Source organism: Bacillus rossius, chromosome 12 (assembly GCF_032445375.1).
Source record: "Bacillus rossius redtenbacheri isolate Brsri chromosome 12, Brsri_v3, whole genome shotgun sequence".
Lineage (NCBI taxonomy): Eukaryota > Metazoa > Arthropoda > Insecta > Phasmatodea > Bacillidae > Bacillus > Bacillus rossius.
In genome coordinates, this window is record NC_086339.1 from 20,789,555 (window position 1) to 20,815,403 (window position 25,849).

A 25,849-nucleotide genomic window follows, 5' to 3' on the forward strand; every position below is an offset into this window, starting at 1 on the left:
CGAAATACTTCCGCTGGGTATGCCTATGGTGCCAAGTATATACTTCACTAGAAGTCAGAAAACCATAGTATAAAAACTGGTGCACTATAAAGAAGAAAAATTATAAATATATTTTACACATTTTTATAATAATGCTAACACAAAAGAAAATCATGTGTTTTTTAAAATGTTATGTAACTTTACACTTTCAATTTTTATTTATATATTTCAAAATGTAATTCCTTAAAATTTTTGGAGAATCATTATTCTATTTTCTATACAGCTTGCATTTTCTCGAAACACTACTAAACCTACCTTAAGACCTATATTTGTATGTACATTATTACTATGTATTTGAAAATTTTAAAACTTGATTTTTTACCTTTAGAAGGACATCCATCTTCTGGAATTCTGACTTTTCAACACAAATACCACGAAGTTCCATTGCTGTACAGAAATTTCAGAAGTGCTAAAGTTATAAAATAATAAATTACAATACACAACTCTAGTCAAGATAATTTTTTCTCCATCTACCATTTAAGATGTTACAAATTTTGAAGGGGGTTGGGACGGGGGAAAATAAACTGTGAAATTTTATAGAAAAAATCTTTGATTACAACAGGCAAGGAAACTAATAAAACCTGCTTACAAAGATTACTAAAATGTAACAAAACAAAAATTAAATATAAAATATTTAAGTTAACTGAAACTATCATTTATTGATATCTGCCTCTCTAATGACTTTAATGTTTATGGTTTAAGTATAACATATATTTTTTAACTAGTAATTAAGCATACAAAACCCAACTCACATGTTGAGATTGTTTACGTAACAATTATCCAGGAGCCAAAAAAATGTGAGCCAAAATAATATGAATGTATGTCAGGCCAATATTTTTCCCTTTATTATTCTAGCTATAATTAAATGTTGCATATATATATATATATATATATATATATATATATATATATATATATATATATATCTCTGTGTGTGTGTGTGTGTGCGTGTATATATGTATATGATCCCTTTGAAAGGATAAATTAGATTTATAATTGTGAAAAAAGTGGCCAGTAAAGGATGTACATTAGAGAGATAGCAGGCATTCATAAATGGCAAGAGCAAATTCAACAGTTCAGTTAAGTATGCAACAAAACTACAGATATTACTATCAGATTTGCAAACTAAGGTGATGCCACAGCTCTTTTTTTCATGCAATAATGAAATATATGTAATTGTGTAACGTAATTACCTTCCTTTTGCATTGTTGTACGTAGCTATGATGATAACAATAGACACATAAAAAAAAAGTCCTTTTGGTTTTAAGTGACAGAACATACAATGCTATCAAATAAAATATTTTGGCTTGATATGGTTGAGCCAAGTCGAAGTGGTAGACTGTACCGATGGTTCATTCTGCATTGATGCAGGCATCTTCCGGGTTGAGATCTCAACAGGTGATTTCTCAACCCTAATGATGCCTGCTGCAATGCAGAACAACACGTCGGTACAATCTGCCATTAGCGAGCCTGCCTAGTCAGGGTGTATCTGCATTAGTGAGGCGGGATGATAAGTGCGACGCTTGCTGGTGTTCCTAGCATGGTATTATCACCTTTGAGTGAAAGGCACTGGCCTGGCGTGTGCGTTCTTCTTGTCATGCATAGGACAACCATGAGATTTGAGCAATAACCAGCAATAACCGTAACATATGGCGGAGAAATGAAGATAAAGGAATAATGCAAGTCCCTTGATTGCTTTCAAGAATCTGAACCGGACGTTTCATGTCTAAAAAATTATCCTGAAAACACGTGTTTTAGTCCTTTTCACTTATCTAAAAACAGATTTTAATAACAAAATAAAGAAACAGAACAACACTAATCTGCCCTCAACACATTCTTAAATGCTTTACAGACCCCACTTGGATATCTTGAACAGTTTACAAATCACATGGTTTCATCTGAAGCTCTGCACACCATATGCGTGGCAAGGTAGGCGGAGCCCTTAGACACATCAACCGTGAAAGCCAAGATAGTTTATTAGACAATGGCCGCGAAAGCCTGAAATCTACATGCAATACCATCACATGTAATTAAATGTTTACGATAAGCAATGCTACAAGCTGTTACCTGCAAGCAATGGCACAAGCTTCAGCTCTACTCCCGTGAATAGTTCCCACAAATGCTGAGATGACAATCTCTCATACAGCTTCTCGGCCACCGTGGAGAGTGTTTGCAAAAGATGGCAGCAACGATTCAGATCGTTGTCCGCACTTGCGTCAGTTTTCTTAAAATGTCAGAAACAGAACTTTTTTTAAGAACTAAAAATTGGGACTATCTATGGTTTTGAGTTACAAAAGCAAAACCTCACAGATGCTGTAACAGCATATGTAACTTGGAAAATAATAAGAAAAAAAAATTATTAAGTACCTATTTTAAAGAGTGACCTTTATGGGGGGAAACAACATACACCTACTCTTGGAAACTGTACATATGGTATGAAATTGAGTAAGCAATCCATATAAAAATATGCAGTTAAGATAATCATCAATGCTTTCAGATAATGTAAAATGGAGATTGTAATAGCAGTCATTAAATTTTAATATTTAGTTTCATATTTTAATATTTAGCATGAATTCCTAACATTACTCAAAATACAATTAAATAGTGCTATCTTATTGTTCTTCCTCTCAGAATATAACCAGTTAAATCCCTTTAAGAAAACAAAACAAAATTTTTTTTTGTAATTAAAAAAAAATATAAAGATATGAATGTGTATTACACAGGCCAGAAGTCTTCTGCATGGTGGTGAAGTGTGTGAGGGGTAAGCAGGATGATAGGGCGAATCGAGGAAAATGGGGAAGAGAATACATGTCAGCATGGCATGGAACTCCCCCTTAATGAAGATGTTGACAGTTAGTGCGTACAGAAAATAAAGCAAAGCGCAAGCATAGAAAAAGCAAATAAATGATGAACATCATTGACTGACGCTGTAATCAGTTACTACGTAAGAGAAATAATGAAAGTAAGTGAAGGAAAAAAGTTAATAAGACTACATAAATAAAAATTAACTGGCTTTCTTTCAGAAGCTATATTAACATATAGGTCTGGTATAATCATTGAAGAGAAATTAATATGACTAACTTCAGATATAGTATCCATTAAGATTAAATATGTAAATTATAAAAAAATATTAAATAAGTTTCAACCATTTAACAGGCTGAAAACCAGAGGTGAGAATAAAATAATAATAATAATTATTATTATTATAATTATATTATTATTCCAATCTGAATCCAAACCTCTGACAATCAGGAACAAAAATAAACATGAGCAAAAAAACACAAAATTAAGTTTTGTAAAACTATATATATTTTTTAAAAATTAAGAAGTATATATAAGTTTAGGATATAGTTAATTTTTTTTTGTCACAAATGTTTCCTGAAGTGCTAAACAAACATTCTGAGTTCACTGAAGTTGTTGGCATAGTACACAAAAGTTTCTTTAAAACAATGCAGTCCTTGTTAACTACAAAGGTACTAGAGTGTGAATTTCTGGATTTCACTTCCTCAAATATTTTTCTTCAAATCTTTCAAATACTGAATCTATCACTCTTTGGTTCTGCATTTTCTGTAAACCGGAACTGCTCAAGCCGGTTGTGTTTAGATTTATGGGGGAATTGAGTATTTGAAATTTCATCAAAACTGAAATTGAATAAACATACTTTTGCCAGCTAACAATGATAAACTGTAGGTGTTGTATTGTCACTCCCCTGAATTCATACACATCAGTAGGTCAAAAAAATATATATAATGAAAATATTAATGGTTTAAAAAACTGCAGTAGTGTTGGTTTAGAATGACTCCGGTAACACTACTTGTGCTTTCATCCCCCTGGAAGGCAGGTGCGGTAGCGACATCGCAACAGGATGCACCTTTCAATTCTACACTTGCCCCTCTCTCCATCTCGTTACTAGAAATTACATGGCTGTCTGCAGTCGTACTGGCATAGGCCTATCTCGCTTATCTCTTCATTCCCACACACAAGTCTAGACTCGAGTTGCACATACCCACCCGAGGCGAGCTCAAAATGCATTGCTGCACACACAAAGTTGGTTGGGCACAGCTTGGTTTATGTCAATTGGAAGAATGCTTTGTCTGTTCTGAAAAACAGAAGCCATAATTTATTTTTTTTTGCTGAAATTCAAGTTTCCAATTTTATGGCTTTTAGGGAATTTGTATGGCACCACTGCATTGACTGTTGCTTGGATTCTGGTGTGTGGTGATAAACCTACAACTAATCATCAGTAACAATGTGATTAAGAAAGTAATCACCCGATTCTGCAAAGCGTGTGGGAAAGTCAAGTGCATAGCCCATCCTTTTTTTTTGTGTTCTTTTTTACATTTTCAGAACCCATGACTTCATCCAATTCTTTCAATTTGAGATGCCTGTTTGCTTGAAATGCTTCTCCCATTCTTTGAAGAAGGGCATCAGAGATCACTTGTGGCCTACCTGTTCTGTGCTCTTCATGAACATAGGTCCTAACTCCATACAAAGCATAACTATTCATAATATTCATGTCTATTCATAATGTTCCCAAAGATAGGAACAATTTCTTTGTGAATATCCACTGAATGCTCACCTCTTGCACAAAGAAAACAAATGAATACACTTCACATCTGGCAGGATTCTGAACTGACACAGCCATTATAAATATCTGCTACTCGAACCAAAATAGTGCAGAAATAACAAATGACTGCTAGGTTACAATCCGTGAAGCCAACACACCCACCACAACTTTTACTTTCTCACTGTCTGTTTCTTTACTTTTTCGAAACACTATTGTACAATTAAAATTGTAATTAAATTTTTCATTTAAAGTCTAGGAAAATTAATTTCTAACACACATTTTACTAACTACAACTTAATCATTGTTAGGTGCTTATGTTTAGTTTTTTTTTTTGCGACAACAATATGTTGAATATGATATTTTAGGGTATTCTTTTTGTTTGGAAACATGCGGCTAATAAAATGAATTATAATTTTTAACAACTAAATAATTTTTTTTGTAACTGGTTACTGCAAATGGAGTACCTATTCATTTAAATTTCAATGAAAAAATAACACAGGACAGAGATATCATTTAAGTTAGTAATAATACTTCAATAATGTACCTCCTACAGATACAGTACTTTACTAAATGAACTGAGGCACAAGTGGAAAGTTAGGAAAGTAATCCAATCCACCTTATCCAGTTACATTATCCTAACAACACTCTACTGAAAAGATATTTTTCAAGAAGGAAAATAATAGTTTTTTTTTACCTGAAATATTTTATCATTCACGGTTGTAGAAACTTCCAACCTTTCCAAGGTTTCCCTGAATGAAGATACAGGATGATCTGGATCGAGCAGCCAGCAGCCAATCAAGGGGTCTATCATCAACCACTCGATGCATGCTGCAATCACAGTTTGGTTCAATTATTCCAGTCTTCGTATTCAGCAAAAAAGATTTATAAACAAAAATGAACATATACAAACATTTAAGCCAAAAATTATTTTTGGGCATGCATACTGTGCTAAGAATTTCTGGGTACATATAATTCTAGTTGACCCATGCTGCATTACAAAAAAAGGCCACTTTAGAGTATTGTCAAATATTCAGGATACATAAACTTGAAAGTCAGGAAAAATTAACAAGTTCAAATTGTGCTAGACAAAGCATTCAGCCTGATGTGGCTTATCGTCGGGTTAGAATAAAAACACTGTATATAAAAAAAATGTTACATTTTTTATCACATTATTTTATATAAAACCTTGAATCTCAACTCTGGTTAAGCAAATAAATAATAACTAAATAATCATAAAAATATTATTTATTTAAAGTGTATTAAATTATACAAAATATTTTTAAAAACAACATTTTTCTACTGCTTTTAAGTTATGTATGTGTACATGTGTGTATGTGTGTGTACATGTGCATGGATGAGTTTGAAAAGTGCCATGAGACAGCTGCATCAACACCTCTCAATAACCAGTCGTAAATTTCTCTCTTTAAACGTGCTATTTCGTCTACAGAGTACTTCACATAACTAATAAGTGTTTTCTTTTTATCTGCATGGTGTTTGAATGCTAGGAAAGTAAAGACTACTAACTTATTACTATCTACACGAGAGAGAGGTAAAGGGAATACATAACACGGTTGGAAGTAAGCTAAATTTAAGGAGTATTCAGGGTACTAACTGTCTTGGATAATTCAAATGCACACGACAGTCTGCGACACTAGCGCTCGCATGCTGGAGTTTGGTTCAAGAGCACTACAAACTTACCAGTTTACCACCCTCCAAACCCTCTCGCTATGATAAGCCAGCATTCTGCATCCCAAGAATCCTCAGTTAAACTTCTTTCAACGTACGGGATTGGCCATCTCCATTCAACAACGCTCCTAACACTGCAGCTGGGACTAAATTGTAAAGTAACATAAAGTGCAACGTGTCACAAGTGTAGTGTATTTTGGCGGTGCAATCCCCTGTCGTGTAGAACAGTGCTACATTTTATTAAAATATGTATTCTAAAACGTTAATCAATAACCAGTTTTTAATTACAATAGGCTAGGAATCTGCCTATTATGCTGGCTAGGGAGTGTGCAGCTGTGTAACTGCTAGTCCTTTTATCTGCGAGCCTATTGGACCACATGCTGGGGCCAACGACCCACAAAACAGCAATTTGGTTGGATGCACGAGCTAACCTGTCATCCTCCCAGACAATTTAAGATTCAATTCATGCCAGCATTCACTAGGCCCACCCCACGTTTCAGTCACGAAACCGCAGGTGATGGCAGACACAAAGACACATCTCAAGCATACTTATTGAGAAGAAACAGGCTATGCCTACCTTGTCTTGGTGAAAACTGAAACTTATCAATCAGAAAAGCAAACATTTCTTGTGCTTCAAAGCAGATCATTCGGCACTGGCTGTTCAGCAATTTAAGAATAAAGTCTCTGAAAATATTTCAAGTAAAACTTCCAATTAAATATATTTTGATAGTAATACAACTAATTCTTTTTTTAAAATAAAATAAAACAATAGCCATTTTTAAAATTAAAAAAAAAACACAACAATTGATAAGTCAAATTTGAAAACATTAAGCATTTAAAGTTACATAACAGAAAAATGAAAATATTTTGCCACAACTATTTGATAAAACAAAAAAACCATTGAGAAATAATTTTTTACATACAATCCATTCAAAAGTGGAGACAGCTATGTGGGATATTTTAGTCTGTAATATTGGCTGCCGTGGAGATAGTTTGGACAGTTAATAGATGATGGCGACATGTCTTTATGAAGTGTAACTCCAGTTGTGGATTTGCTAAATAAAAATGCAACAAGCTATATTTTGAAAAATAAATCCATATTAAATAGGTTATGCAAAGGCTTAAAAAGATGGGATCCCTAATGTAATGGTGGTCTTGAAACACCTCTGGTACCTACTGCTCTAAAAATAGAATGAAAATGATCAAAATCACAATCTTCAGGGCATGATTGGAATGATACCTCAACCTGAGTTGACACACCAGCAATTCTGTTCACAATACATTCAACATAACTAAGTATAGTATAACTTTACAATATATCTTAAAATGCTAGTACTATAAAATGAGATCAGTGCTTGCAAGGTTACACAACAGGAAGATTGCACATACTAAAGGCAAATACCTGCTTTCGTCCATCTGGGATGGTGAGCACACATCAAAGTAATAATACTTAATATCACAATTTGTGTCCATGACACCAAACATTATGCCTTTTGGATTGCAAATGGTCGACATAGTGTGTTCCAGGGGCTTATTGAGCTGGCAGAATCCTTCCCTGAAAACATAAAGAAATTTCTGACGAAAAATGCACTCTAAAATACAAACAAGAGTACCAAATGATCATATGTATACGGGGATAAAATTATTATTGACTAAATACTCTTCTTAAACTACCTGCTGAACATATCCTTTACACACAATCATTTGAGTGAATGGAACACCCTTCAATTGAAGGTATGCAAAGAGGCTTACTTTTGGGAGTGACCCCCTGCCCAAAAAAATAATCAGGGGAACGAGACTTCAGAATTAGATACTAATAAATTAGCATAGATATTAAATTCATACTAAGCTATTAATAGTTGTCGTGGATGAGGGGGGTTTCGGATCGGCGTACGTGTAGACCTTGGGTACCACCACGTGGATGGGCACGTGACGTAACCCATGTGGAGCTACGCTCGACTTCCCCCTGCTAGCACTCACCGGCCCGCTCTCAGCGGCGGGCACGCTATGTTACGGCGAAGACGACTGCTTGTGGGGTCTTGAGGCGCCCCACACACTTGTTGGCGGGAGGTTTGAAATAGAGGGTGTCGGTGGGTGGAGAGGGGGTTGGCAGCAGCGTGAAGCACATCGGGCTTAGGGAGGGTGTAGCCCTGGTCGACGTCATAGTTATATATATCCATCTTTGATAAGTATTTAAGATAAAAAATAGCCCAAAATTTTATTTCAGAAGTCTTTTTATCCACTGCATCTTTTACCTTCTGGGAGAGAGGCGGTAAAGGGAAAAAAGGAGGGGACGGGGTTATGGCCTCTGGCTTATGGCAATGGAACCTCTAAAATCACAGTGGACTTCAAACCACTGGATAGTGACTCATTGCTCACAAACTTACGTCATGCTGAGGGTTGGAGGGTTGGAAATCAGGGGCACAACAACTAAATTTCCAAAGGGGGGGCAATATACCTTTTTATAAAGAATCATTGATCCCCCCCCCTATTGAAGCGGGGGGTCCGGGGGTCCCCCCCTGGGAAAATTTGTATTTCAAGGTGGAAAATGGTGCTATTTAAACAGTTTTATTATCTAAAAATTGTTTACACAGCACTTTCTTTGCCCCCGATTGCCCCCACTTCAAGGTTTCAGAGGGGGGCAAAATACCCTTGCCCCCCCCCCCCCCCCCCTGTTGTTGCGCCCCTGTTGGGAATGAACCTACCACCGACAGTCGCAATGATGAGTTAGCCATCATTGCCACTGATAAACCACTTCTAATGCATTTATGTGCTTGATTAGTCCAAGTGAAATAACATAGCTAAGTATCATTTACCTACACCATTAATCTCATAAATGTTAAGAGTTTATTCGTTGTCTATATCACATTATAAATTTAATAAGAAAACTTCATACTGTTGGTAGTTTTTTCCACACAATCACAATATGCATCCAAAATTATATGAATTATGTATTTACTTACCTGTAGACGATTGCAAGACAAATTTCTTGCACTATATTCTGCTTCAAATCATTAAGTACTTTTTCAAATAATTCTTTTGTCAATGTAAAGAAAATAAACTTAATTTCATCAGTTTCTTTCAATGTTTCTTGTAAAAAACTGTCCTTTTATAGAAAAAACAAATTTAATTTAATAAATTTTGAAGTTTGAAAAATACATTACATAAGAAACACAAATTTATAAACATAAAATACAGCCAAAGAATATTACTGTATCAATATGTGCCAGTATGACTAAATGTAATTCAGAAATTGACTCCAACTCTCTATTTTAGATATAAAGATATTTCTGTAAAAAAAAAAAACTGTTGTCACTGTCATAAGGAAGGTAATTGAAGGATAAACCTACATTAACACTAAATACACAATCAAGTGAGTTATAATCCACAAAGAGATTACAAGTTAATTTGCATTTATAAACAGAATTTTACATGAGAGATGGACAATGGTAACGATGAGTGTGACGAATATTGGTAAGAAAAACAAAAATAATACATAATTTATTTTTTGTTCATAGAATAAGAATTATAAATACACCTGCAATGGACTTCAGCCCGGTGGCAAGGAATCCTCCCCCTACTTTGCACTCCCTTTCCCTTACGTTTCCTCCGTGGGTCCTTTGCAACTCTCACTTGGAATACCTTCCGCTCAAGCCCATTCCACTCCCACTTTGTCCTCACCAAGAACGAGTGCATCCCTCTTTCTGTTTGCCTCCATTCTCTCTGTATCTATGGTCTCTCCTCCCTCTGTTCCCATCTCTGCACAACCCTCTTCCCACCTTGAACAGCCTTACCAGCCTTTCTATACTCCTCCTCCACTGTAGTGTTTCCCACACATCCGGCTTCATGATCATCATCCATGGGCTGTGTCTCTCCCCTCTTCTCCTTCCATTCCCCACTATACACCCACAGGGACGTCGGAACGTTTTCATGAGTGAGGGGGCGAAAAGATGTCTCACACTTACCTCAGTCCTAGAGCCCTCCCCCGGAAAAATTGGGAATTTTAGATGCATAATTGTGCTATTTAATGAGTTTCCGAACCAAAATATTAAATATACCATTCCAAGAATTTTATGACGTAGTATGTATTAAATACTACTCTGACAGTAGATGTAGTACAATTTAAATAAAATACCATCTAGGAATTTGCAATCATTTTACAGTATATTGACAATCATAAATTTGATTTTCTAATCAATGCGATCACCAATGCAACGTTTGTAACTACTGGTTGAGAAAAATACTACTAGGACCTAACATTTACTCTGGGAAAAGGAGGGTGGCGAAATGCTACTCTCGCCCCCCCCCCCCCCCATGCATAACAGCACGGGGTCGACTCGCCCCTGCTGCCCCCCCCCCCCCTGTTCCGACGTCCCTGTACACCCATGATCCATCTCGCTGCCTTGAGCTGTACAATCTATAGCTCTCTTATCTCCGTGGATCCCAAACTCCCGCCACGCACTCCATCATCGGCCTGACCAACATACAGTACACCTTTGCCTTTACCTTGCTTCCTGTTTCCTTCAATTATCCTTCAATTAGCCCAAGGAACCTCCCGCCCCTTATTTACCACTTGCTGTATTGGCTTTCCCCAACCCAGGTTGATCTGTACAGGTTGCTCCTATGCCTCTTGTAACTTCTACCCCTTCCAGCAATAATCTTCCTTTAATACTATCCTCCTCGTCTTGATTACATTTAATGCCATTCCATTCTCCATGGACCAGTGATCTAGCCAGTCCAGATAACATTGCATGTTTTCCCCCCTCCTCTGCTGTTTCATACACCACAAAGTCCATCCACAAACATCTAAATTTTATCTCTCATTTAGTTCACTGTGGTATATAGGCATATGCCAATAGCTTACTCACCTTTTCAAAACTTAGTTTCGTAGGTTGCTGAAATCTAATTTTTTTTCGAGCAGACACATTCGAGTTCATTTTAGCTTTCAATGGTAACTTTAAGACAGATTTTTCATTGTCTGTCTCGCTGATGCTGTAGATATCTGCATTTAATACAGGAGGTTCATCAACTGTACATACTTGACTAGCCCCTGAAGAATAAATTTTTTTTGAAGTTCTAAACTTATCTTGTGCACCAATATTTGATTCCTCTTTTTTATTAGAAATTATCTTAAAGTTAAATGAATCCAATTTCTGTTGCTTTAATTTCATTGGTACTCGGGAACTTTTAGAAACAAAATTCTCAACATTTTTCTGTGGAAACGACTTTGTCTTGAATATTCTGAATGTTGTATTTTGTTTTATGGGATTTTCCTGCTGACTTTTCGTTTGCAAAACTTCATCTTCTCCAGAAAATAGCATATCATCGTGTGATGTAACAGGAAATCCACAAAAACCTGTTTCAATTTTCGTTGGCAATACTTCCGTATTTTTCAATACATTTCTATTGGCAAAAACATTTGAATTTTGGAAAATCACAGGACTCTTGAAAAATTTTCTTTTATTAAATGATTTAGCTTTTCGTTCAGGAAACTTTAGTTCAGTGTTGTTGCGTTGTTTCAAACATTGTTTAGTACAAAGCTCTTGAATCTTATTTTCCCCACAGTGTTGAACTAACTCCTTTATACATTTTGGTGGCTGCAATGACTGTACTGACTTTGGAGAAGCATTCTGTACTGTATGAAAAAATTCAGAACTGGGAGATTCATCTTCAAATTCTTCTGATGAAAATTCTTGGCTTGAAGCTGCAATGAGGCTATTATCATTTGTATTAACATTTCTTTTCAGAACTGCATCACCCAATACATCAGATTTGATTTTTTCTGGCACACTATCATTATCAATTGAAATCTCAAAATTTTCAAGGGGCTCAGGCACATTTTCTGCATCACTTTCAACATCATTATACATATTGCACATTAATTTGTCAATTGAATTTGCAGAAAATCTATTTTCAAAAAAATCACTATTCACAGAACTGGCCGATCCCAATAAGTTTGAAAACAAAGAACACTCATTTCTAATTGCCCACTTGATATTAAATGCTGTGTGTGACTCATAAAACCAATCAAGTCCACAGTCCCTATCTTGGTTTCCAAATTTATTTTTGCTGAGTGGGATTTCAGGTTTCTTGAAAACACAACCTTCGTCTGCAGGCTGCTCCAAACATTTAAAGCTAGTCATGACATTTTCATCATGCATGTCATTGCTTATGGTCTTTGAAACGTCTGTTAGATCAATTAGATTCTGAGGATAAAGTTCTGCATTTTCACTTTTCGAATTTTCTTCAGTATCAGTTGCTGTGGGTGGTGGCAACCCTGATGGAGGAGTTTCTGTACGTTCCTGCAGACTCGTAAATGACTCATTACTATTTTTATTATTAAGACTTTTCATTCCACCATCACTGGCTTCATAAACTTCTTCTGTCTGATGACTGGGACTATTTGATTTCAACATACCATATTTATGTTTATATGGAAAATCATCATTAAAATTGCTTTCATCAAATACTGATGAAAATGTAACTTCAGACTCTTCAATACACCTGCTTTGTGCGGATTTTGATGTACAATTTGTTGTACCTTTACAAGGAGAGTCATTAGGCTCTTTTGCTGGTGTCTGAATACATTCACAGGCCTGCAGATTAACACTGTTTGTGTTTGCATTACTTGTATGAGGTGGTTTGCTGTAATTATTTTGGCTGAAAACCTTAGTTGCCTTAGTGCTATTCTCAAGATGTTCTTGAGCTCTGTAACAAAAAAAAAAAAGCTATAAGGATGATGATCACTCAATACATTTCTTCAGCTTATTAGACATACAAGTGAATCATACAAGTGAAAGGGAATGGGCTATAATGTTCAGTATTCTGATGTTTCCTACTGGAATTCCCAAGAAAGACTCCTTCCTTGTCTTCAAAACTTTGGCCAACATTATTAACATGTGAATGTAGAAGTTACACTTACCTACGAATGAAACACCTGCAAGAGATAACTGAGAGATTCTAAACATGGACAAGGACACATAATGTTTTGATATTAGCAACATAATGGTATAAGAGCGTTGAGACAGCCAGAAATGCACCCCCCTCCCCAAAAGTGTGTAGTGCAATGCTAGCAGTTACCTGCCGTTTTGCGCCAATTGCAGAAACCCCTCGTTCACGGCTCTGCGTGCCTGCACTTCCGCTGGCCAGACAAAAAAGGAATTGAAAATCGTGTCTGCCAGGATTACTAGTACCCAGCACTGAAGACTGGGTACAGCCATGAGCTAAAGGTGTGTCAGCGAAGCTCCCACGTTTAGTTCTCAATTGATATAGTGGCCTGCAGCAACACATCACTGTAGTATTGGTGAGATAAACTGATAAAGAACAAAAGGGAATAAAGCGTGAGTTAACTGACCTCCCAGCCTACCAAGACAACCCCAGGCGACTCAGGTTGAAACATACCATCAGCTCCAGGACAGACATTTACGTACCCGGTGTTACAGCTCCAATTTTCGTCTTAGTTATTATCCACTAAAATGTAGTATACGTCAAAAAAAGTTCTAAAACACAAATTTGTATTATTTTGAGGATATTTTATTTTTATTTTTCACAGTTTTAACTAATAAATAGTAATATCACCAAATAAATATTAAACCAGTGTAAGAACAGTTTAGGGTTAAACATATTTGAGCAAAATATGTACTTATAAACTTTTTAACTTTGTTTCTTATGTTGGATACATTTCGCTTCCTCAGGGGGGAAGAACAAATTGTATGACTGTTGGCTGAGACAGATGTGTAGACTTGATGTAAGTTTTTGGACATACGCCATTGCAATGGCGTATGTCCAAAAACTTACATCAAGTCATGCACTCCCATTGCACAAATATTTTAAAGATAACACAGATGTGTAGCATCAGGGTGTATGGTATATCTATAATATGAATAGATATAGATTAGTATCACTTTCTTACAGCAATCACATGCTTTTAAAATATACACTACACATTTCTATGAAGAATCCCGTCTAAAAAACCAACATAATTTCAGTCCCTTCAGCAGGTAATCAAATATGCTTTTATGTGCACATTAAAGGTAAAACAAACATACTTGTACATAAGCCAGTCCTTGCAAGGTGAAATATGACACATACTATATACTTTGAAGTATGGTACCAGGTCTTCTTTTCTTACCTCGTAGCTGCTCGTTGTTTCGAATCTTCCAAGGTAACCGGAAGTGGAAAAAGTTCATCCAAAAGAGAACCCTGTTCACTCATTTTACCTATAAGAACATATAATATATGTACACATATTTTACTCAGTCTGGAAAACATACAACTGTGTACAACAGAGTTTAAATATGACCACATAAAAGTGCACATTGTAGTTGCTGTTTTAAAGAGGATGCTTGCATTGTAAATAATTACCTATCCACTATTTTTTATAAGAGACCTGATAATAGACTCTGACAATAAAGTGAAGTACAATCAATTTCATTACAGATTCACACTTTTTTTTCTTCATCTTTCACTTACGTTAGCTTGTCACCATTAACAATGTTTATTTCTCGCCACAGCCCCACACTACCTCAAAGCCACTACCATGAAGGTGGGGCGATAGGCGATAGATTCACCAAGTAGTTTCAGCACAGAGGCAATGTTGAAGTGAAAATCACACCAGAATGGGAATTCAAAAAACTATATTTTAATTTACAAAAGATGCTTATTCTCAAGCACAACAATAAAGTGGTAACGAAACTGTAACACTTAAGTCACTGATAATTATACAGCTATCTCCAGACTGTGGCCAGATCTGTATTCTTTAACATGTCTTCCCACTTGATGTAGGCTTTTGGACATACGCCATTGCTTAGCACATGTATGTCTGCAGAAGAAAACTACAAAAAAACACAAATGACAAAAACACAAATTAAGCAAAAATTGCTGTTGTCAGGATTTAACGCCACACAATATTCCACAACAGGAATATGGTCAACAAACAAGGAAAAAACAAAGAAAAATGGACTAACAGAACGAAAAAACCCCCACAAATGATGACAGCACAAAAATTCCGAACCCAAAAAAATTCAACACAACAGTTGAAACGAGACAAAAAACACAGCAAAATGAAAAGACGAAACAAACACAATAGTTTTCCAAAAAAACAAAAAGAGAAACAAAAAAACCCCCACAAATGATGACAGCACAAAAAATATTGAACCCAAAAAATTCAGCACAACAGTCAAAACGAGACAAAAACACGACCAAATTAAAAGACGAAACAAACACAACAGTTTTCTAAAACAGAAAAAAGCGACGTTTCGGGAACTGCTATCTGCTCCCGTCCTCAGGCAGAGACGCACATGGTATGGAAACACAGGTGCGACAGGTGCGACTTCCCACCATTCCTACATACACCATCACACTCGCCGCTATGTATCTCTTCTGTAAACCCTCTTTCAATAGTTAAAGTTCTTTTTCCGGTGCGTTCGGTACCATGGTCCTGCCGGGTAGGCGATTTTTCTGGATTATCCAATGTAGTTTTGAATCGAAGAATAACAGATCAAAGAGCACGACTATATTTGCTGATTTTAAATTACCTTGAACTTGTGCTAGAACTCTGCAAGCTCACATGATGAGGACCAACAGAAAGTATAGACTTGGGAATAGGGTTTACTGCAACAAAAGCATTGCAGAACTCAGCTAGGGCTAAAAAGAGGATTAAAGGTGGTCAGAAGAAAAGGGGTATAAGTGAATATAAGCATAAAAGGAAATATGTGCCAAAAAAAAATTACATGCAGAAGTGCAGTAAAACTGCAATAATAATAAAAAACTATTTGCCAGAAAGATTCTGCTCTTCATTATTTGCCAGCAAGTTTCTTATATTCATTAAGGTATGTCTCATGAAGGAAGATCTCATTGAACTATTGTATTAAGCCAAATCTTGGAACAGAACCTTTTAAATTTTTTTTTACCATTGAATTGTCTAGCTGGGCACATAACAACCTGCATCAAGTTGTTGTGACCTTCTTGTGCCCAGTTATTATGTTTTTTTTTTAAGTTGGAGTCACTGAAAATAAAACATGGAGGTAATTAATTTAGAGCACTGAGATTCAAAGCAAGCTTATCAGCATAGAGTGATTGTCAGTATATTAACAATAAAATGCAGTAAAATGAATTCTTAATTAATGTAATATGCAGCTAGGTGTTACTGTAAAGTAATAGTAGACACATTAAGGTGGCTAAAATTTCATTCTACTTGTATTTTACAACAGTTGCATAGCTCTCTCTATATATATATATGCTATATATTATTTATGGGTTTGCCCAATTGTACTGGTTTATAAACTAAAAACAGTGGTTTTTCCCCTGGTAAAAATTTGAAAACTGTAAATCTGAAAACTAAGCATATTTTTCTCATTCCTCCTGGTTTTTATATCATTTATGACTTTTCCACACTTAAATACAAACAAGTAACAAATGCATTACAAGCCTGGTTATACAAAAGCTTGGTATCTCCTTGTTGCTGATAAATAACTATGCTTTAGGCTGGTAGACTCCACAGGGGACAACTTACCACTATCACATTGTGCAGCAGGTGATAGTGACAGGGAAGTTTTATACAAGAGATCTTTCAGATTTGTGTCTAGAGGTATAGATTCCATTGCATGAAACAGATTATTCAATGAACTCCTCCCTCACTTGGCAAAGAGCTGCTGAATATCTAAAGCAGCATAAAGTAAATCAATTCATTATTTATTTGAAATTTAAATCTTTACTGTTACAATGAGGTCTACATCCATTTACTCGTTAAAAGTCATATTGAAAACAGCGAATTTAAAAAATTTCAACATTTTCAACCCATTTTTCAATAACTTTAAATTCTTTTTCTAATATTATATTATTTTCAAAAATTAGGACCAGCTTCAACAGTAAATGTAAAGAAAAAAAGTACACTAAATTAAATAAATATTTAGTTAAAAGTGTTACTGTCAACTGAAGTTAAAAAATTTTATCGTGATGAACTACCACAGTTCTCACTTTAAAAATGAAATTTAAACGTACTGTTTTTATATTGGATTATAAAAATGACATTCAATTTCCCTAAACTTGGTTGGTTAAGCCCTTTCCATCTCAATAATGAAACAGTTACAAAATGTCATTTTGTGTATTGTGCAGTGTACTCTGGCTGTTAATCACAGTCTCTAAGACATATACCTAAGATCATTTGGTAATGGGCAGTGGAAAGAAGATTGAAATTAAAAAGAGACATCATAAAAAAAATACTGTTTTGTCTCAAATTCCTATAAATTTTAATTGATGATTGGCATTCATATAATTTCAGTATAATATCAAGGTTTTTTTTTAAATTTTATTTTCTGCTATGCTAGCCCTACGCTGACTATGTCCGCACATTGCTCAGTTTATATTGGTCAGTTACTGCCTGGCTCACAAGGAGTTCGGATATACTGGAATGGATGACAGCTCGAGAAGCAGATTGGAGACAGTGTAACTTTATTTCTTTTCACCAATTGTAGTCTTTGATAGTTAATTCTCTCTAAAAACCTTTTTCTCTCCGCCATGTCTAGTCACTCTTTCATTATTTTTATATCTAATTTTTGCTGTAGACTAGTTTCTTTAATGCACTTTTGGCTTGTCTCAGTTTTATTTCTTTTACTTTGTAACTGCCAGAGAAGAAATTTAAATTTTTTCCATTTACTTTCATATGTAATTCATCAGCTTAGCATCCGTCCCATAAGGCGTAATCTAATGACAATAGCAGTTCATTGTCCCTTCAGCAACAAGGGTTTGTTCGGTGCAAGTGGTTCCAGCAGAGTTTTGCCAGTACCATGATTAGGTACTACTTGTGGATGCTGAGGAGGGGAAACCATCATCACTGCGCGTGAACCTCACCCCTGTGAACCGTGAGGTCTCGTTGCTTTGCCCTGAGCACAGAGCACTGAGCACGTTCAACAACCAAACACCAGCATTTTTATGTTCTAATCCTGAATTCTCCCTAGCACCACGTCCTCCCACATCAAAACTATTCAAATGATTTTGTGTTCGATATAAGTCACACATACATCTGTTAATATTATTCTTAATCGGTGTACAAGAACATGTACCCAGTGACTGTTTTACCAACAAAATTGGCCAATTTAAACAAGAAACTGTATAGTTTATTGGTTTACAGTTACATATAATTTGAAGCAGAGAATAAAAGTAAACAACTTGTAACCTTCTCTGTATGCCAACCAATGACATGCAATGGATGTATTACTGTAAAGAGAATGTACAAAAAGAGCAGGTGAAGGTAAAAAAAAAATACTGAGAACCAAATTACCATGATGATCACTTTCACTTGTTTGAGAACCGTACATTGCCAGCCAATCCTTCCACACTGCTTCCAGTACAAGTTTTCCTCTGCTGGACAAGCTACCAAACATCTGATCAGACTCCATCTAAAAATATGATTCCTGTAGGCAATAGTGTTTTTTTTTGAGCATACTTCATTCTGAACATCATTTCCTACTTATTAGCCGTAAGGGCCCCATACACACAAAGTATATCTATCAGTTCTCCATGTGAGACATCATATCTAAATGATTAACCGAAGACACTGTGTAGTACTGTGTGGTGAATCCTCCGATGTTTGGTCTGAGTTTCAGACCTCGGTTCCCTCCGGTCAACTGACAGTTAATTCAGATAACCATTCAGTCCCGTCAGTTGCATGGGAGATTTCGTTATAGCTGCATCAAAAAGGGAGAGATTTCATTTTTGGCCATGTTAAGATCCCTTCCCGAGCTATGGAATTTTGTCGGGCCTTTTCCCATCTACTTAAAGGCCCTAACTATATTTAAAAAAAAAAAAAAAAAAAAAATTCTTTAAGAGATTATTATGTTCTGTAAATATTACAAAAATACTAATGTTTAACAGCATTTTAAGATTTTTCCAAATGTTTCTATTAAGAGAACATATTGTTATGAGGACTCTAGTGATGAGGCTGGTGGTCATCCAGCGCGTGTGCCTGTCTGTGGGTGTGGGGCGCGATGCAGGTAGCTTCCATCCCTCCATTACGTACTGCTTTGCGCCTTATCAGATCAGCAGCAGTGCTTCACTACCCCCTTTCCCCTTCTCCTGAGATTCTCTGTCTCTCTGGAGGGTTGGGAAAGTTCCCAGAGCCTCGTCTGGGTAAAGTGTATTTAATGGTAGAAATTTTTTTGCGTAAATATAATATATATGTGTCATAACGATAGTAGATGGTTATTGCCATAAAAGTAAGAATAGTAAGGTTTATTGTTATGGTTTTTAAATATTTTAGTGATTGGTGGTAGTGATTTGTGTGGATTTTGTTTGCTGAGACAGATGAGAAGGATGTTGTATGCGGGTTTAATTTGTGATGTTAAGTTAAATATTTGTTTTGTGTTATATGCATATTAAATTTATTAGGTAAAGTAAAAAGGCCACATTTTTCTAGGTAACATTAGTTTTGCGCTTGTTGAAGAAATTGAAACAAAACAAAGGTTTGGTGAAATTAGTTCAGCTACATTAAAAATAGTTTTATTAGTGTACATCGTAATATAATTAGCAATATTGATGAAGTCGTCAACAAGGCAGTGCTGAAGTAATTACGACATGTACAATCTTATGGTACAAATGCAGGAATTGGGCGGTATGAACAGGAGATTTAAATGCTTGTATTGCATAATATTTGTTTCTTGAGGAAATTACATCATTGCATGCAAAATAATATATATTCAGTATTGCATTCTATAATAGAATATATGGGGCTGTAGTATGCTTTACGACACCTGCAATGTTAAAATCATGGTTGAAAGTTAATAATCAATTATAAAAAGTGGTATCGTAAAATATTCTACACCAGGCAGAATTGTAGGACTGTGGGTAATATAATTTTGGTACCATGTTCTATACTAGAGTAGGTAGAGCTATATTATACTTTAAGCTACCCAGGACGTTTAATTCATTGTTGAACATAATACACAACTAAACTATATAAAATTGGCATCACAAAATATACTAAACAGAATATGACGTTGGTAATACACATTCATTTTTTAGTGTTGCAGATTAAAATAGGTAGGTCTATAGCATATAATACAATACCAGAGAGTCAGTTTCATTAAAAAAACGTATTTTGTGGGAAACATCCACATGAATGTTCCCCGCCCAAAATCCCCCAATTCACGCGCTGGTCTCGTAAGTATGAAGGGGTGGTAATGACGTGAGCGCCGTCATGATGGTGACATAAATATTATGGTATCAGGATTTGGATTCCTCTCAATAGTAGGATGTTTCAGGTACCTCGGCCATACTTAAATATAAATAATTTTTTAGGATTTTCAGGGGCAAATTGAAGACAAATGCATACTATCACAATTTCGGTAAATATGTAGTTGGGCGGTATTTGCGAAAAAAAATATTAAAAATCCGAAAATACTTTTATTCTATGCTCTTTAACTTCCTCTTTTCATTAAAAGCGGTGGAGGTAAGAAATTCCAAATACTTTAGGAGATATTGAATTTTTAAATTTCATCATATGTAGTTGAGCGGAATTTGCGAAATAAATGTTAAAAATCCGAAGATACCTTTAGTAGACGCTCTTCAACTTCCTCTTTTCATTAAAAGCGGCGGAGATAAGAAATTCCAAATACTTTAGAAGATATCGAATTTTTAAATTTTATCACAATTATACCAGTGCATTATGTGGCATTCCGCATTGTTTCTTGTTTACGAGTATCTATTTTTTTATTGGATAATGATGTCACGTGATTGATCGTGATAGGCCAGAATTCAAATGAACCAATACGTAATTATTTAGTTCATTTATTGTTTTAAAACTGTGTTTAATTACCGCCTCCAACTTAGGCGAGTTTTTAACGTTTCTAATTTTAAAGTCTTATTTTTTATTGTTGCGCAAGTAATAAGTAACAAAAAAATTTTACGTGAGTTGTTACTGTTCTTCCTTTGTCCCGGTTTGTTAGGTCAGGTCAGTTACATTATAAATACTTTAAAACTAAAGAACCATTGAAATAATTTCATATTATTTTTAATGTACGCTTAGTTTCAAAGTATTTGTAATGTAACTGACCTGACCTAATCGACCATTTTCATTAATTAGGCATTCACAAACACACGGCAAAATAAAAAAATTGCGACGGTCGTATGATAAACACAGATCTTGTATGCAAAATAAGAACGGCAATATCTCCTAAAGTATTTGGAATTTCTTACCTCCGCCGCTTTTAATGAAAAGAGGAAGTTGAAGAGTGTCTAATAAAGGTATTTTCGGATTTTTAAAATTTTTTTTTGCAAATACCGCTCAACTACATATTTACCACAATTTCATTCCAGCAAACATGTGGGTGCGTGAATCATCAAAATTATTTATATTATTAAAATTCTTAAAAAAACGAATGGATGAATAACTACTAATATACGTATACCAAACAATATAAATAATTAAGAAAAATATATTAAAATTTATATATTTATGGGTCCGTTACGCAAAAAGACAGTGTTTACGGGTTTTAACATTTAACAGCACTCAACAAAAAAATTTAAAGAATTTCATGCTAATTTTAACAGAAAGACTGGTGCATTCCACAATAACCGTTTGATTTAAGAAAAATACCTTCTATTAGTTGAAGGTTTGAAACCTATTGACACAAACAGTGGCGGATCCAGGATTTTGGTTTGGGACGAGCTTGACCCAGCTGAGGCTAGGCTTTATCAAGGCAAACACTAAAACAATAGTAGACCCAGATGCTTTTGGAGGGGGCTTGAGCCCCTTAGCCCCCCCTCTGGATCCGCTACTGGACACAAATGATTTCTTGCTTACGCTTGAAAGGATAATTATTAAACCGAACAAAAAAAACCTCCTTACATTTGAAGTTTTTAAGAATTTTTGAATTTCTATCAAAATAAAAGTTTATTTCTTTGCTAGGATGAACATAATTACTACTGTACCATATGACGTCACTAAATTTCAGACAACGATACTATTAATTTTTCTTTAATTTAAATTTTTTAATTGATCGACTACCAGTAAAATGTTCGGTATGTTCCTTTTACTAATTTAATGCCTACAATACTAAGAAGCAAAGTTGTTGTTCACAGTTGATCATATTTTATATACTCGAATTTTGTTCGTAGAAGACACTTCAAATACAATGTTATTGCAAAAGAAAAGTGAAATTTTACCTTTCAATTTTAATGGTATATACACTTTAGTTAAATAAATTACATCACTGAACTGTATTTTGACATCTTATTATAAAAAAAAAAAAGATGAATTGGTTTGTTAACGAACTTACAAACGCCATCTTTAATTCAATACTTATTTTAAAGAATAGCAAATCTAATTAAATATCATAATTAATAATTCCATGGTTTTCTCAATCAAATTACGTGTTGAATCTTAGAAAATGTTTAAAATATGATGTTAAAAGTAAACAATTGTGAAATTTAATAAACACAAAATCAAATTTTCCAATTGGTTGTTGAACTAGCTTCATTAACATGTCTTTGGTAAAGAATCAGCTGAAGCGCACGTGGCTATGTTGACAAATTGTTGATCTAAGGGCCGGTTTCACCAGTCGAGTTGAAAATCCCGATGATGTTATCGAGATAAAAAGTTAATCTTCCATTTCTATCTCGATAAAGTTATATGTGTTTCACCACATATTATCTTTCTCTGAGAAAATCGAGATAAGTTTAACTCGATCTTCTGAAATTATCGCGATTTTCTGTTTGTAAACACCTTTCGTTATCAAAGTTTGGCTAGAAATTTCGTAGGCTATTATGGCGAGCCAAGGCTGTAATTTGTCAAAGAAGCAGAGAAATAAAAATACATCGCAGCAGGAGAAATACATTCTTTTAGATTTAGTAACTGAACATTTCAATATCATTGAAAATAAAAAAACAGATGGTGTTTCACAGCAACAAAAAATGAAGCAGTGGCAAATACTTGCAGATACTTTCAATTGTATGTCTGGAGAACATCACAGGACTGCAGAAAATTTAAAAGCGGTGTGGGAGAATCTCAAAAAGCACACGCGAAAGACTTCTGCTGATCAACGAGTTCAAGTATTAACTGGAACAGGTAATATATTTTTTGTCTGTATATCCTGGTACATTATATTTAGGTACAGCAATAAATATTGTATGCATTTTTATCCATAATGCAATTTTACGAATTGTAAACATGTGCAATAACAATTTTTTTAGTTACTTGAATTAATTGTAATATATTAAAGAGGTATCTTGGGTGGAGTTGGAATCAGAACTATAACCTTTGCACTGTCAAGAAGACACTTCGCACTATACCACCAGTGGATATGAAATATACACCACATAACTAAATTAATTCTGTATTTTTTCAGGTGGAGGTCCTTCAAAAACAGTTAGTAAGGATCCCATTTGTGAGAGAGTGCAGAGCCTAATCAAACCGACTATCGATGGTGCCAAGAATCCCTTCGATTCAGATTCAGATGCAATAATATTACCATTTGATGCATCAAATAGGCCTACTGATGAGGATGACAGCATTCAACTGGATGTCGGAGCAGAAGTGGATGTTTCTTTCGTGGAGACGGCAGAGACAGTTAGTAGGCCTACACTTTATTTTGAGAAAACCTAATGGATGTGTCACTGTGCATAGTTATGCTTATTAATCATGTATAGCTATAGCCTATGCACTGTGTTAACTTTATTTCTCTCACATAATGTTCAAATTTAATTTTTCCACAGGTAACTCTTCCAAATGGCGACTGGACGCATTATACTCCAGCCATGCTCAGCAGTCCTGTGTGTTCTGCCCTTCGACACTCCAATAACAACTCGGCTATCACAAACACAGTGCAGACCAATACTACTGATTCATGCAGTGCAAGTAGTGGGAAGGCAATGCCTCCTAGCAGTAGGGGAAATGCTTCAGTGCAATCTCCCTTTACTAGCAAGCGGCGACCAACCCCGGCCACCAAAGTGAAAGAAGTAAGTGCTGTCAATGCAGCAAAAATCGAACTAATTGAACTTGCAAAAAAACATGCAATCGAGGAAAAAGAAGTTATGAAAGAAATCTGGGAACTGCGGTTACAACAAGAACGAGAAAAAGTAAAGCAGGAAAAGCTGCAAACTGAACTTTTATCTTTACAAATCTTGAAAATAAAGAAAGAACTAGAACATTTGCAGTAATTTAATTGTTCTTATGTATTAAACATTTGCTCAACTATCATGACATAATTGTTATATATTACATGTATATTTACAAAGTGATATTCATTGTGCCTATTAACAAACAGTTTCAAGTACAAATGTTAAGAATTATATAAAAGATAATACATGTTCGCTTATGTCACATTATTTTGTATGATCTAAGCAGTTGTACAATGCAAATGTATTAAAATATTCCATACATCTTGCTATATGTAGTTATTTTCACCAGCAAATCTTCAAGTTGATGGCATCTCTGTGTGACATATAGATCAGTATGACCTACAACAAACTGAAAATACACAGAGTGATAAATAATCGTATCTTAAATAAGTATTACAACACACACACATATATAGGTATTTAATTATAGGTATATGTAAATTTCATTTACCTCCTGAAATAGTTTTCAATCAGTAAATGCCTGACACTGTCATATCTGGGCCTTCTGTTTGCATTTTCGTTGTTCTGCTGTACATTTCCTTCCTCAAGCAACTGTTGCCAAGGGAGGTGGAGATTGAGGTTAGGGTCGTCTGGAGGGAGTTCTTCCCCAGTTTGTCGCAGGATATTATGCAGCACCCCAGTCGCTACAATGATGGCAAACGAATGTTCTAATGACACTCTCAATCCTAAAGATAAGACTGGGAAACGTCGCTTCCAGCAACCGAATGTTCGCTCTACAGGATTTCTTGACCTAGGGCCGGTTTCACCAAGCGAAATTATCTCGATAAAGTAATGAATTATCCAGATTAACAGAATATCCCGTTTCACCACACCGAATATCTCGATCTTTTAGTGTTATCGAGATAAAATATTTTAACCACCGATTTTCGTGGTTAAAGTCTTATTATCGAGATAATATTGTAAAACGAAGTGACGAGAGGAGATTTTAAAAATTGTAATGGCTCGAGGCATGTACAATTTGATTTTTGAAGATGAAAGTGATGAAGAAGATGCCATTGTTCGTCGGCCACGATGGATGCGAGATAGAAGCGATTATTTTGAAATGTATGATGAAGAAGACTTTAAAATACATTTTCGCCTTTCAAAACAGTCGACTATGTTTGTTTTGGAACTTATAGAAAATCAACTACAGTTTCCCGAAAAGTAAGTTTATATTAATATTATTTCCTAATGTTAATTGTTTCTGTAGAATAATAAATATGTATATGAAATCATAGACAAGTAAAATAAAACTCATTTATACGAACATTACATTACAACCTTCAACATACTTTTTTCGTCTTTCACAGGAATATGTCAGTGTCGCCAATGAACCAACTGCTGGCTACACTTCGATTTTATGCTACAGGCTGTAACCAGCTAACCATTGGGGATTATGCTGGCTTTAGTAAACCCACAGCTCACCGAATAATACATAGGGTT

The 25,849-nt window shown here is 35.2% G+C and overlaps 2 protein-coding genes across 7 annotated transcripts in view; one reads left to right on the top strand and one right to left on the bottom strand.

Moving 5' to 3' along the window:
- LOC134537676 (uncharacterized) overlaps window positions 1-22,447 on the bottom strand; it is a 29,224-nt gene extending 6,777 nt beyond the window's left edge. For 3 of the 6 annotated variants that reach the window (XR_010076028.1, XR_010076029.1, XM_063378383.1), the window contains exons 1-9: window positions 18,573-22,447; window positions 14,424-14,511; window positions 11,161-13,000; window positions 9,256-9,398; window positions 7,695-7,847; window positions 6,870-6,976; window positions 5,301-5,434; window positions 2,107-2,263; window positions 362-426 (exon numbers count right to left, since the gene is read on the bottom strand). Coding sequence is in view for 4 of the 6 variants with exons in the window: in XM_063378383.1 (XP_063234453.1) it covers window positions 362-426; window positions 2,107-2,263; window positions 5,301-5,434; window positions 6,870-6,976; window positions 7,695-7,847; window positions 9,256-9,398; window positions 11,161-13,000; window positions 14,424-14,511; window positions 18,573-18,690 (2,805 nt within the window). In the remaining 2 variants the exon portion in view is untranslated. The remainder of the gene's footprint in view (window positions 1-361; window positions 427-2,106; window positions 2,264-5,300; window positions 5,435-6,869; window positions 6,977-7,694; window positions 7,848-9,255; window positions 9,399-11,160; window positions 13,001-14,423; window positions 14,512-18,572) is intronic. The other 3 variants (XM_063378386.1, XM_063378385.1, XM_063378384.1) reach the window with 2 other exon arrangements.
- A 396-nt stretch (window positions 22,448-22,843) lies between these two features.
- On the top strand, window positions 22,844-24,584 carry LOC134537679 (myb/SANT-like DNA-binding domain-containing protein 3). Its single transcript, XM_063378389.1, has 3 exons — window positions 22,844-23,354; window positions 23,635-23,855; window positions 24,002-24,584. The coding sequence occupies exons 1-3, from the start codon at window positions 23,054-23,056 to the stop codon at window positions 24,443-24,445; spliced, it is 966 nt and encodes a 321-aa protein (XP_063234459.1). The 5' UTR covers window positions 22,844-23,053; the 3' UTR covers window positions 24,446-24,584.
- The last annotated feature ends 1,265 nt before the right edge of the window (window positions 24,585-25,849 follow it).